The following is a 12485-nucleotide window of genomic DNA, read 5'->3' on the forward strand; positions in this document are numbered from 1 at the left end:
AAAAAAAAGAAAAAAGTTCCACCTCTCATTTTCACACATTATTAGTAGATCAGCCAATAAACAAATCAATTCTTAAATATGTCAAAAGGAAGTGTGAACTTGGAGTTGATTAGTCCAAAAAAGAGAATAGATTTTAGGGACAATTTTGGAACATAATCATAAAAAAAAAAAAAAAAGAATAATAATAATAATAAATAAATAAATAAATAAAGAAATAAAAACTCTTGTGGTTGGTATCCTTAATATGCTAAATAGGTGGGAACAATTTAAGGTTGAGATATGAGCCATCATCTCTCTCAAGAAAAAATAGTGCAAAATTTCTCTTTTTGAAGATTAGCAATGATTATTCACCTAATAATAATATTACAATAGCCAAAACAAACATATTCATTAATCAAACCACACATTTAATTAACACTTTAATCCTTTTCCTTAACACTGTTTTTTTAAAAACCAAACAATAATTTACCCTCAAAGTCAAAAAAGCAACCAATGAAAAAGAAAAGAGAAGAAAAAGAAACAATCCCAACAAGCCTCATGCAAGCAAAGGAAGTGAAGCAAAGACAGTCAGAAAAATAAGTGGAAGACAAAGCAGAGGCTCATTACCCAAAAAGCCAAACAAATAACAAAGCCATATTACACAACAAATCCTTCAAAGTCAAATCAGCTTTGAAACACCCGACGATAATAAGTTTGTCAAACTTTTATTCTTCCATCCACACTTTTTGACTATTCAACAAAATAGTTTTTGGAGGAAGAAAGATAAAAGCAACCAACAGTTAGACCAATATCTATTTGCTCTACTACTTCTTAACACAGCCACTTGAATTATTCAACTAAAATGTAGTTAAAAGCTAAGAATTGAGAATGTTAAACAGCATAAAGGATGGATTTTTAATGCAAATGACCTGTTACCCTTTTGTAACTGTAGCATTTAGCTACTAAGAGATAGACAAAGAAATTAACCACGCTGAGAATGGCCAACAGCCAGAAGAAATAGTCCAGATGTCCCATGTTTAAGTTACTAGGAATCCACCCGAGCTTCCCGTGTCTCGTCGTCACTTTCGTCACGATCGTAACAAGCAATGTGCTTAAGTAGTTTCCCAATCCTACAGTTGTGAGAGACAGAGCAGCCATCATGCTTCTCATTGCATCGGGTGCTTGGTCATAGAAAAACTCTAACTGTCCGATAAATGTGAAAACTTCTGCACAACCAATGAAAAAGTACTGTGGAACTTGCCAGAATATCGACATGGGAATGTTCTCAACATCGTAGAGGTTGTTCACTCTAACGTAGTTGAGCCTGACAACTTCCAAAGCACCTGCTGTAACCATGGAGAAAACAGAGATGGCGAGTCCTATTCCCATTCGTTGTAGCTGCGTGAAGCCACGCTCATTGTTGGTGAACTTCCTCGCGATTGGGACTATGAATCGATCGTATACAGGAGCCCAGAAGAGCACGCTGATGGTATCGAAGATGGAAAGGGAGGCTGATGGGATTTTGAAACTTGGGCCAATGTGCTGGTCCAATGTATTGCCCTGTAGAACGAACATGGTGCTCATTTGGCTATAGACTGCTGCAAATACTATTCCGGAGGCCCACACAGGCAACAACCGGACAATGCTCTTCAACTCCTCAACTTGAGTTACCGTACAGAGTCTCCATTCATTCTGTAAGCCCTTGATCCGATCATTTTCGGTCTCTACACAAGCCTTGTCTAGGAACCTAAATGATAGAGGTAATGCAACACCAATTAGGATAATATAACAACCTATCCACAATAGTCAAGGATGCTAATTAGCTTCTTCCAAGCATTGATCACGAAATAGTAGAATCATAAATGGAGGTTTTATTTTAAGATAATATATAGTTGAAACTCAAATGTCAGTAACTATATTGATGAATGTACTTACTTAAAATTGTTTGTGTGCTCAAGCTTGCGACTTCCTTCGATTTTCGACTCAATGTCATCAGCGGTCTCATGAAGAAGAGACTTATCTTCTGGAACTTGTACCCGGTGTTTCCGACAGGCTGCAACTATAACTTGCAAAATTCTCGTGAGAGGACTTCCTGCAGGCTTTTGAAGACGATACAATGAGCTACCGGAAAAGAAAAACACTACGGCAATAGCCATAGCTACTGCAGGAACTCCAAATCCCCACCCCCAGCCTACATTCATTTGTATCCACACCAAAACTGAGGAGGCAATCATTGCACCCACGTTGATTGAAAAGTAAAACCAATTGAAGAAGGAGCTCTTCTTCTTCCTTTCAGCTTCATCATTTTCATCGAATTGGTCAGCCCCAAAAGACGAAACACAGGGCTTGATTCCCCCGGTTCCGAGTGCAATCAAGTAAAGCGCTATGAAAGTGGCAGCGGTTTGCCCTCCACTTGGATGGCAACCACTACTATCACACGATGGCTTTAATCCCGGGATTGAAGCAGCCAATGTCAACAACGTCATGCCCTGCAGACCATACATCAAAACATAATATCATTACAAGGCAGCCGCTAATAAAAAAAAAAAATTGTTCTTTTTTGCAAGAAAAGCTTACAAAGACATAGATTATTGAGAAACTGGCAATTGTCCAAAATCTTCCCAAGTAAGCATCAGCCAAGAAAGCTCCAATCAATGGCGTAAGGTAGCAAGTTCCTGACCAACTAGTGACAGTATTTGAAGCAGCTACATTGTCCATATTGAGACGTATTTGAAGATAGTTCACTAGATTGGTACTCATCCCATAATATGCCAATCTTTCACAGCATTCATTCCCTAAATTTACAATTACCATCATTATAAATTTCAACATATAGTAATTAAAATTTGAATGTTAAGAACAAAGGAAAAACATACCAAGAATGAAACGGCAGGCCTTCCAATTTCCAGTTTTTTTCTTAACAGCAGGCTTCTTATGAATATCAACAGTACCATCTTTTGTATATATATCATCTTCTGCCATTGTAAGGCTCTTTCTTGATATGTTAAAACCAATTTGACCTGTTAATCCAAACTAAACCTCAGAAATTTCATGTCACCAAATATTTCAGAGAAACAAATGATTTGCTTCTTCATATAATAATAATATAAGTTTTCAACTGGATTAAAATAATCGAAGGGTACGGATCAACTTGCCCTTTTTCCTCCAATGAATTTTATAATCAACACACTTAAATTTTTTAATCACTCCTAGATTTGAGTGTCGCAATCAAATAACAAAAATAAAAAACAAAAGAGAGAATATGGAATCTTATTAAACGCTTGAACAGAGTGATACCCAATGAAGAAATTGAAACACAAAGCAATCAAAATCAAAACAAAGTAATTTTCTCGAAGACCCAGAACGAGGAATCTGGTTGTAGAGTGAAAGAAAGAAAGAAACCTCCACTTCAAAGAATGGAAAAATAAAAGAAGGGTTGAAGTGTAGAATCAAAAACCTTGGAGAAAAAAAGGGAGTGAGGGATCGGAGCAATGGATTGAAGAAGATGAAAGAGCGAGAAAAACTAGGACAGAAGAGCAGCCCGCTTCCTTCTCGTCACACCCAAGCAATCAACATTTATAAACATACAAAAAATCAATAAAATCAAACGTGGGTTGACTCTTCGTTCTTCAATTCATTTTGTATTGGGAAAAAGCGAACAAAAGTTTTAACCTTTTTTTGCCTAATAAAATAACAATTATCTAACCATTTTATTTTTATTTAACCGAATAGAAAAGGAAAAGTTATTATTATATCAAATCTAATTTTCTTTTTTTATACCTAAGTCTAAAATTTTTTTAAATTAAAATATGTACATTTTCATTTTATAGAAACATTGATGTCAAAATGTGAGCATTGATGAATATTTCTAAAAAAAACATTATAGGAACAAAAAAGTTCAAAAATTGTAAGAGTATATTAAAATTTTATATTTTTCAAAAAGTCAAAAAAGAAATTTGAAGTTTAAAGATGATAATATTTAATATTAAAAATTTAATTATATTTTATCATTAGAATTTAAGAAAGGTGATAAAAATTGTTTAACAAAAAATGAGAAGCCTAATCTAAAATTCAATTAAACACAAAATTATAAAAGACATTTGAAAATTGGAAAACTATATTCATATTTAGAAAAATGATGTGATATTTTCTTTATATATAAAAAAGTGTTTTTGTTTCTTCTAAAACTGAATGTATAAAAATCCAAAACGGATCTCTATCCTCCACACATTCATAACTGAAAAGTTACACTTTTTATATACAAATTTCAATTTCACAAGAATTCCCAATATTGGATAACACCTTAACTTCTTCTTCTTCTTCTTTTTAATTTCAATATTTTCTTTTTGGTTGAGAAAATCATAATTATAAGAAACAAACCTGATTTAGATAATCACTCTTAGTTATTCAATCATTTTGATTTTGTCTCAAATACCTTTTAATATTTAAATTATAATTTAACTTGAATACGATAACGATGGAGCCTTTAGCTAATTGAAGTCATTTGCAAATTTTATATGTTTGGTATTTTGATATTTTGGAGTGGTAGCACTCCATTTTATAACGTCGCTTAACTCTATAGGTATTAGAGTTCGACAATTTATACGACTCTTTTGGTTGCCATTCTTCTACCCTAATAGATATGTAAAAGTTAATTTACTGACTCATTGTTCAAGGACTCCTTTTTTTCTCTTATGTTAGCATGGGCTTGAAGGTCGCATAGAACACAATTTTTTCCTCGGTATATGGCCCGCAACAAGTTTTGTTCCTATAAAGTTAGAAGTTCCGAATAACTTATGGGTCAAACATCACCTATGATGTTTGCAACAATAGCAATATATATGATTTATGGTTGAGTAAAAGGAATGGTTAGAAAAGTGAGATTTTTGTTGGGGGGGTGGACTGATTGAAAGGGGAAGATCATATTTGGAAGCAAATAATAAGATGGAAAGAAGTCATAATCATTGTTAGGCTCAAAACTCTTCCATTAACTCAGCCCAAATTCTAAGCTATCGATTTCAAATCCCTTTTTCTAAAACATTAAACAAATTATTTTCTCTCAACTTTAAATAACCAATCTACATATTCTACTACTTAATTAATATAGCCTAAAGGATTATAATCAGTATTCAGGTTAGTATTAATAATAAAGAATAAACTATATCAAGAGAATAATGTAATTGATTACTTAGATTTAATATCTCAAAAATATAGGGAATGTTTTAACAAATAAAGAAACCAAATTTGAAGTTTAGTTGGAGAATGAGATAAGGGAGTGAGTGAGTGATTATGATTTATGAACAATTTCCAAACCACTTCTGGTAAATAACTGATTTAAAACCCAACATATAAAGAATTGAATGATCCAATTATTATTATTTATATATATATATATATATATATAATAAATTAATTTGAAAACAGAAGTGCTTTCTATGCTTGAAAGCCATTTCTTACCTATTTGCCCACTGGAACCATATCCCATTATTCACTTCCCCAACCGATTCATCTTAGTTTTATACATTTTATCTCTCATTTCTAAAACCTTCTGAAATTGAAAGGAAAGTCAAAATGTTTAATTTTGAATTTAATAGTTTTTTGATAGAGATATCAAACATTATAACTTATATAACTTGTTCTACCATACTATCCGATAGATCTTTAAAATTTTAATTTTTACGTTGAATAGGCCGTTAACACACTCAAACTTTTCTTAAATTAATTGACTTATTAGTTATAAATTTGAATTCACATTTAAGCAAAATCCTAGAACTTCCAATTTTGTGTCTAGTAGATTCGTAAATTTTAAAATTTTCCTAAGCCTGTGGATCGAACTACGTTTTTTATTTTTAGAAATCAAGAACCAAATTGACTAACTTCTAAATTTGTAATCTTACAAAATACATGCATGCATGCACATATATATATACCAACATAATAACTGAGAGAAAATGTAATCATAATTAGACGATGGTTAAAAAAATGAAGCTTTTCCATTAACGAGTAAAGAATAACAAGCTATAATATTAGAAGTGAACCTTCCATAACAACTGAGGGAAAAAGAGGGAAAATGAATGATAACAAGGAAGACGCTAAAGGTGAAGCTTTTGATTATATGGAGTATTAAAAGGTGTCCATAATTGCTTCTCATAGACATACATACACAACACAGAAGAGTTGAGGAAAAAAAAAAAAAAAAGAATTTTAAAAAATGAAAAACATAAACTTAAAATGTAAGATATATAAAAGAAAATGGCGGATCTGATTCTGGTTTCATCTGAAAATCCTTTGGTACGAAGACTTGTTTAACTCATCACCTAACTAAGAAAAAACGACATAGCAACAACACAGAGAGCTTAATCAGCCATTTAACCCATTTGGTGTTTCTCTTTATAAGGATGAGTTGCATGGCCATCAATTCTCACCCATCTTCTTCATTTCTCACACATCAAAATAACTCAGAAACCCCAGAAAAGGAAAGAAAAGATACCAATGGGGTCTTCGGGTGTTCGAGCTTTTGTCTTGTTGGCATTTTGCTGCCTTCTTCCTGGTTTGGCAGAGTCTACAGTTCGCCATTACAAATTCAATGTGAGTTTCTCTTTTAACTTTCTCAGCAAAAATGTTAGTTGTATATGTTTCTTTATTAAACAGATGTTAAAAGGAAAAGAAAAAAAAAAACAAAGGATTTCCAATAATAGGTTTCTTTTGGTGTCCCGTAGCTAGCTTTCCTTTTCTTTAGAAAGAGAGCTTTTCTGTGGCCTATTACTTTTATGGCTTGGACCACCGAATCCATTGTCGGTTTGGTTTGATTTTATTGAGTGATATTGATCTATATCCGTTGGCAGGTGGTGTTGAGAAAAGCAACCAGACTTTGCTCAAGCAAGCCCATTGTTACCGTCAATGGACAGTTCCCTGGACCAACCCTTTACGCTAGGGAGGGCGACAATGTGCTGATCAAAGTTGTCAACCATGTCAAATATAACCTTTCCATTCACTGGTAAATAACCACATAATCAAATTCTTTGTAACTTTAAAGTGTTTCAAAACTTACAATCTAATGAGTGCACGATGTGGTGGTAGGCATGGAATCAGGCAACTCCGAACAGGCTGGGCTGATGGTCCGGCATACATTACACAATGTCCTATCCAGCCGGGGCAAAGCTATGTGTACAACTTCACCATCACCGGCCAAAGAGGTACACTCTTCTGGCATGCTCACATTCTTTGGCTGAGAGCCACTGTCCATGGTGGTCTCGTCATCTTGCCGAAGCTCGGTGTGCCTTATCCATTTCCTACACCCAACAAAGAAACTGTCCTCGTGCTTGGTATGAGCCTCAAAAGTTCACTAATTATCCTTTCCCGTCTACAAAGTGGTGATGATTTTAACTTGCTTTGTAAATAAATGGTGATTTGAATTGTACAGCCGAGTGGTGGAAATCAGACACTGAAGCTGTGATCAACGAAGCACTTAAGTCAGGATTAGCACCAAATGTCTCTGATGCTCACACCATCAACGGCCTTCCCGGATCCATATCAAATTGCCCTTCACAAAGTAATTAAACTAAAAAATCTAACCTTTTGGGAAGCAATACAAACTTTATACTGTTCTAATTGGTCGTATAATTTTCTTCTTTTTTGGAAATTAGGGGGCTTCACATTGCCTGTTCAAAGAGGGAAAACCTATTTACTACGCATAATCAACGCTGCACTGAATGAAGAACTGTTTTTCAAAGTCGCAGGCCACAAGTTAACAGTTGTAGAAGTCGACGCCACATATGTTAAACCATTCAAAACAGACACAGTTATAATTGCTCCTGGCCAAACCACCAACGTCCTCTTAACCGCCAACCAAAACTCTGGAAAATACATGGTGGCCGTCTCTCCTTTCATGGACGCTCCAGTGGCAGTCGATAACAAGACAGCGACCGCCACTGTGCACTACACCGGCACATTGGCCACATCCCTTACAACAAGCACCAACCCCCCTCCCCAAAACGCAACCCAAATTGCCAACGCCTTCATAAACTCCCTCAGAAGCTTGAACTCCAAAAAGTACCCCGCCAATGTTCCATTGACAATCGATCACCATCTCTTCTTCACCGTTGGGCTAGGAATTAACCCATGTCCCACTTGCAAGGCCGCCAATGGAAGCAGAGTAGTAGCCAGTATCAACAACGTAACTTTTGTAATGCCCACCACCGCTCTCTTACAAGCACATTTCTTCAAAACTAAAGGCGTTTTCACCACAGATTTCCCAGGAAACCCCCCCCACAAATTCAACTATTCAGGACCTGGGCCTAAAAATTTGCAAACTACAACTGCAACTAAGCTCTACAAATTACAATACAACTCTACAGTGGAACTAGTTCTACAAGATACAGGAATCATAGCCCCAGAAAATCACCCCATCCATCTCCATGGATTCAATTTCTTCGAAGTCGGACGAGGGATCGGCAATTTCAACCCTAAAACCGACCCTAAGAAATTCAATCTCGTGGATCCAGTAGAGAGGAACACAATTGGAGTTCCGTCCGGTGGATGGACAGCGATAAGATTCCGTGCAGACAATCCAGGTAAAAAGAGATTGAATTCCTCTTGAGATTATTTGATCAAGATCTTCTTAAACCATTAAAATGAAATTATGATTTCACCTTTCAGGAGTATGGTTTATGCATTGCCATTTGGAAATTCATACGACTTGGGGATTGAAGATGGCGTTCTTGGTGGAAAACGGCAAAGGCCCCAACCAATCGCTTCTGCCGCCGCCGAGGGACCTCCCAAAATGTTAAATCCACCGGACACAACGACCAATAATAAAAGTAAACAAATTGAAATTTTGTTTTTATACACACAATTATGTAAAAATTGAGAATTTTTATACTTTATTATATACATTATCATATATACGAAATAAATCCATATTAAGATTGTATGGAAATTTTTTTTTGTAGTGTTTCTTTGCATTTGTTCTTCTTGAGAAATGTAATCCAATTATATTATTAATCATCCTATTTTATTCATAATAACATTCTTTAGGGGGATTTTTTTTTCATCGTTGAAAGATACTAATAAAGTAATTGAGGTTACACACATTCAATTACTATTCTTTTTACCACTGTCTCCCTCCAAAATATGAACTATATTCATATAACTTCATTTAGAAATGTTTTAATTAAAGCTCTATAATATGAATTTGCCTTTGATGTTAATGTAAGGTAGTAATCACATATATGTTTTCCATGCCCATAAGAATAAAATTAAAACTTCTAAAATTATAGGTAGAGGTGTTCTTAGAGTGGGGTCTAGGATGACTTCCACCTCCCATTATTGCCCCCTAATTCATTTTCCATCATTCAAATCTTTGCATTAAATTTTCCAATAATCCTGTTGAGAATTATCTCTCGTAGTACTTTCTTTTAAAACGTTGGTTGAACTAAATAATTTCAAAAATATTTTTAAATATGATAAAATGAATCAAAATATCGAACTATAATTTATTTGATTGAAACCACAAATTTGGTTTGACAGTTGAGAGAATAGGTGAGATGATTATTTGTTTAATCTCATGTATTCAATTCAAACACCAATAAAAAAAAATTATCTGATTGGTCCGTACAACCAAAGCCATGGACACGTGTCAAAAATTCGGAAAAGTCAAGAAAAAAATTGGCAATGAAATATATATAAATAAATAAAGGTATAAAATAATTAATTAATCAATGAATTTTAAAAAAAATGGTACAATCACAAGCAGTTGTACTTGTTGGTCTCATTATTTATTTCTTCTAATGATAGAGACCTTGAAATAATCCCCAATTTGTGTCATATAGACATATATTTGAAATTTGTATCAAATTTCTAATTCATTAGTACTTTGAGTTGGTAATTAGAAACACTGTTTTCTTTCCCATCTCTCAAAGTGATTTTATTTCATTTAATTATAGATTTTTCAGCAATAAAGTTGAATTAATTATATAAATTAGAAAAAGTATTGTAATGAACATTTTAAGCCAATCAAAGATCGGTCTTCTTCTAAACTCTCCTGCAATCTCTGTTCTTCTCTAGTTCTTGCTTTTAACCTCAAATGTCCCTACAAATACCAAATCCACCAATCACAATTCGACAGCCTTTATTCTCTATTTCTCTATCTCTTTTCATTATATGCCTTGTTCTTGTCCCATAGATCTTGATCCCACCGGCCATACCAATCACTGTTATTCCTCTTCTCTTCCTCCACAAAAACAATAACCAATTTTCTTTTCTTTTCCTTTTCCTTTTTATATTGAAAAATCTTCGATTTCCAGAATTTTTCTTGTTTAATATCTTTCTGAGAAATTCCCATATTGTTATATGTAAGGATCAATCCAGTTCTTTGGTTAATTTTGACTTCTCTGCAATTTGTCTCTGTTTTTCTTCCTGTTTCTATTCTTGCGATCTGTGTAGTTTTCGACCTAGTTTGTGTTGAATTCTTCAAATTCACTGCATTTCCTCAACTGGGTTTCCGATTTTCTTCAACTTCTATGTGTTTTATTTTTTAATTGTTTTTGAAATTGGGCTGATGAAACGAGGAATTGGGATTCTGTCTCCGGCAACCTACCTACGAAATTCCGGCTGCTCCAAATGGACGCCGGAGGAAAACAAGCGGTTCGAAAATGCTTTGGCTTTGTTTGATAGAGATACGCCGGACCGGTGGGTGAAAGTCGCCGCCATGATTCCCGGAAAAACCGTAGGCGATGTGGTGAAACAGTACAGAGAGTTAGTGGAGGACGTGAGTGATATTGAAGCAGGGCTTGTTCCGGTTCCGGGGTATGGCGTTGGGAATTCTTTTGTGTTGGAGTGGTCGAATGATGGCGGCGAGTTTGCGCCGATGTATATCGGCGCCGGGAAGAGAGGCGGTTCCGTTCGGGCTTCCGATCAGGAAAGGAAAAAGGGAGTGCCTTGGACTGAGGAAGAACACAGGTTTGAAACAAAAGTGATCTATTGGTTTATTACTTTGTGAGAAAATTTGCTCTAATTTTTGGCTAATCAAATTAAAATGTGGAAATTACTTCAATTTTCCTTTCGCTTCTAATTTTGTTTTAGATTTAAAATTATAATCAAATCCAATTTGGATTTACTTTAATTTTGAAAATGCAATATATAAATCACGATTGTCGTAGTTATTTATTTGACTTTTTAGTTGAATTAATTAACACCGACAAAACAAATTAAAATGAAAAATTAGTTTGATTTGGGTTTATCAATGTTGATATGCATCATGAAAACAAAAATGCTAAATAAATAAATGCTATATCTATATCTAGAAAAGTAGTTTTCTTTTAAGCAACTTTTGGATTGTTGTGTGGGAAAAGGTGAACTGAAAAGCAATAAACAAAAGTTTTATATGAGCTTTTTACCTAATGAAGTTTCTTATATTTATATTTTTTTTGCATTTAAATATTAGTTTTACTTCAAAAATTTTAAACTCTAATTCTGTCCATTCATTCTCAGAAATTAGTTGTGTTGACTTGCATGAAATTTATATATAAATGTACGGATTGATTAAAGGAAAAGAAATGTTTTTTTCAAACTACATGTCGGATGGATTTGAATTTAGTTTGATGTTTAATGTGTGTGTATATATGCATATAATTAAGTGGAAAGTGAGACTTCTAGAACTACAAATCACTACCGAAACCAAATTTGAGAATAGAGATTAAAGATTTTGTAGAATTTATGATATTTGTTTTTGTTGAATGCCAGACAATTCTTGATGGGGTTGAAGAAGTATGGTAAAGGGGATTGGCGAAACATCTCTCGTAGCTTTGTCATGACAAGGACTCCAACACAAGTGGCTAGTCACGCTCAAAAATACTTCATTAGACAACTCACAGGAGGAAAAGACAAAAGAAGATCAAGCATCCACGATATCACCACTACCCATCTTTTCGATAACCCAATTCAACCCAACCATGATAAAATCTCCCCACCTTCTTACGTCGAAGTTACAATGGCTCCGCTTTGTGGGATCTCTTCACTTCGACCCAAACTACTGCAAGACCAAATATTTCTTAGAAGCAATAACTTTCATGGCTGCCAAAATGTTAGTCCTTACAGCCCCAATGCTTTTCAAGTGCAAAGGGAGCAACAATATCAGTGAGCTTTACTATATGGTTAGAATTTGGTAAATAAATGAGTGTGAAGTTGGAATGTGAATGTGTGGATTAATGAATTAATTGAACCTCTTTTTTTTTTTTTTGTTGAATATAAAGAAGTATTTAGTTGTGTAAAATTACTTTATTTCTTCTTCTTCTTCTTTTTTCTTTTAGTGGAAATCTCAAGGTGGCAACTGGCAAGGCCTAAAACATTCCAATTCTCTAAAGAAATTAAGTGCTCCACAAAACCTTTGAAAGAGGGGAAAAAGATTATTGTAAATATTATTATTATTGTTATTTTTTTTTTAATTTTGTTATTATTCCATTGGAAATGAGAGATCTATGTGTATCTATGTGGCTTTTGATGACATT

The 12485-nt window shown here is 34.2% G+C and overlaps 3 protein-coding genes and 1 long non-coding RNA gene across 4 annotated transcripts; 2 read left to right on the plus strand and 2 right to left on the minus strand.

Moving 5' to 3' along the window:
* Nucleotides 1-576: 576 nt before the first annotated feature.
* Nucleotides 577-3619, minus strand: LOC103486323 (protein NRT1/ PTR FAMILY 8.1). Its single transcript, XM_008444243.3, has 5 exons — nucleotides 3437-3619; nucleotides 2856-2999; nucleotides 2557-2774; nucleotides 1915-2468; nucleotides 577-1726 (listed from the first exon to the last, which is right to left on the minus strand). Exons 2-5 carry the CDS (start codon nucleotides 2959-2961, stop codon nucleotides 895-897), a joined length of 1710 nt encoding a protein of 569 aa, XP_008442465.3. The 5' UTR covers nucleotides 2962-2999; nucleotides 3437-3619; the 3' UTR covers nucleotides 577-894.
* A 2448-nt stretch (nucleotides 3620-6067) lies between these two features.
* LOC127149112 (uncharacterized) lies at nucleotides 6068-7177 on the minus strand. The gene is made up of 2 exons (XR_007820462.1): nucleotides 7031-7177; nucleotides 6068-6541 (listed from the first exon to the last, which is right to left on the minus strand). It is a non-coding gene; the product is annotated as an uncharacterized LOC127149112 (long non-coding RNA).
* LOC103486322 (laccase-4-like) lies at nucleotides 6422-8999 on the plus strand. Its single transcript, XM_008444242.3, has 6 exons — nucleotides 6422-6567; nucleotides 6825-6976; nucleotides 7060-7304; nucleotides 7403-7531; nucleotides 7626-8552; nucleotides 8638-8999. Exons 1-6 carry the CDS (start codon nucleotides 6472-6474, stop codon nucleotides 8766-8768), a joined length of 1680 nt encoding a protein of 559 aa, XP_008442464.3. The 5' UTR covers nucleotides 6422-6471; the 3' UTR covers nucleotides 8769-8999.
* An 867-nt stretch (nucleotides 9000-9866) lies between these two features.
* LOC103486321 (transcription factor DIVARICATA-like) lies at nucleotides 9867-12250 on the plus strand. Its single transcript, XM_008444241.3, has 2 exons — nucleotides 9867-10938; nucleotides 11722-12250. Exons 1-2 carry the CDS (start codon nucleotides 10538-10540, stop codon nucleotides 12116-12118), a joined length of 798 nt encoding a protein of 265 aa, XP_008442463.2. The 5' UTR covers nucleotides 9867-10537; the 3' UTR covers nucleotides 12119-12250.
* Nucleotides 12251-12485: the final 235 nt, after the last annotated feature.

Source organism: Cucumis melo, chromosome 4, assembly GCF_025177605.1.
Source record: "Cucumis melo cultivar AY chromosome 4, USDA_Cmelo_AY_1.0, whole genome shotgun sequence".
Taxonomy (NCBI): domain Eukaryota; kingdom Viridiplantae; phylum Streptophyta; class Magnoliopsida; order Cucurbitales; family Cucurbitaceae; genus Cucumis; species Cucumis melo.

What these genes read in the sequence shown, in the direction of transcription:
- LOC103486323 (XM_008444243.3), bottom strand. Translation starts at nt 2,961, where the DNA reads ATGGCAGAAGATGATATATATACAAAAGATGGTACTGTTGATATTCAT. An exon ending in TCTCAATAATCTATGTCTTT is followed by an intron (nt 2,469 to 2,556) that starts GTAAGCTTTTCT and finishes TATGGTCTGCAG; the next exon opens with GGCATGACGTTGTTGACATT. An exon ending in GAGCACACAAACAATTTTAA is followed by an intron (nt 1,727 to 1,914) that starts GTAAGTACATTC and finishes TCTATCATTTAG; the next exon opens with GTTCCTAGACAAGGCTTGTG.
- LOC103486322 (XM_008444242.3), top strand. Translation starts at nt 6,472, where the DNA reads ATGGGGTCTTCGGGTGTTCGAGCTTTTGTCTTGTTGGCATTTTGCTGC. An exon ending in AGAAACTGTCCTCGTGCTTG is followed by an intron (nt 7,305 to 7,402) that starts GTATGAGCCTCA and finishes TGAATTGTACAG; the next exon opens with CCGAGTGGTGGAAATCAGAC. An exon ending in ATCAAATTGCCCTTCACAAA is followed by an intron (nt 7,532 to 7,625) that starts GTAATTAAACTA and finishes TTTGGAAATTAG; the next exon opens with GGGGCTTCACATTGCCTGTT.
- LOC103486321 (XM_008444241.3), top strand. Translation starts at nt 10,538, where the DNA reads ATGAAACGAGGAATTGGGATTCTGTCTCCGGCAACCTACCTACGAAAT. An exon ending in TGGACTGAGGAAGAACACAG is followed by an intron (nt 10,939 to 11,721) that starts GTTTGAAACAAA and finishes GTTGAATGCCAG; the next exon opens with ACAATTCTTGATGGGGTTGA.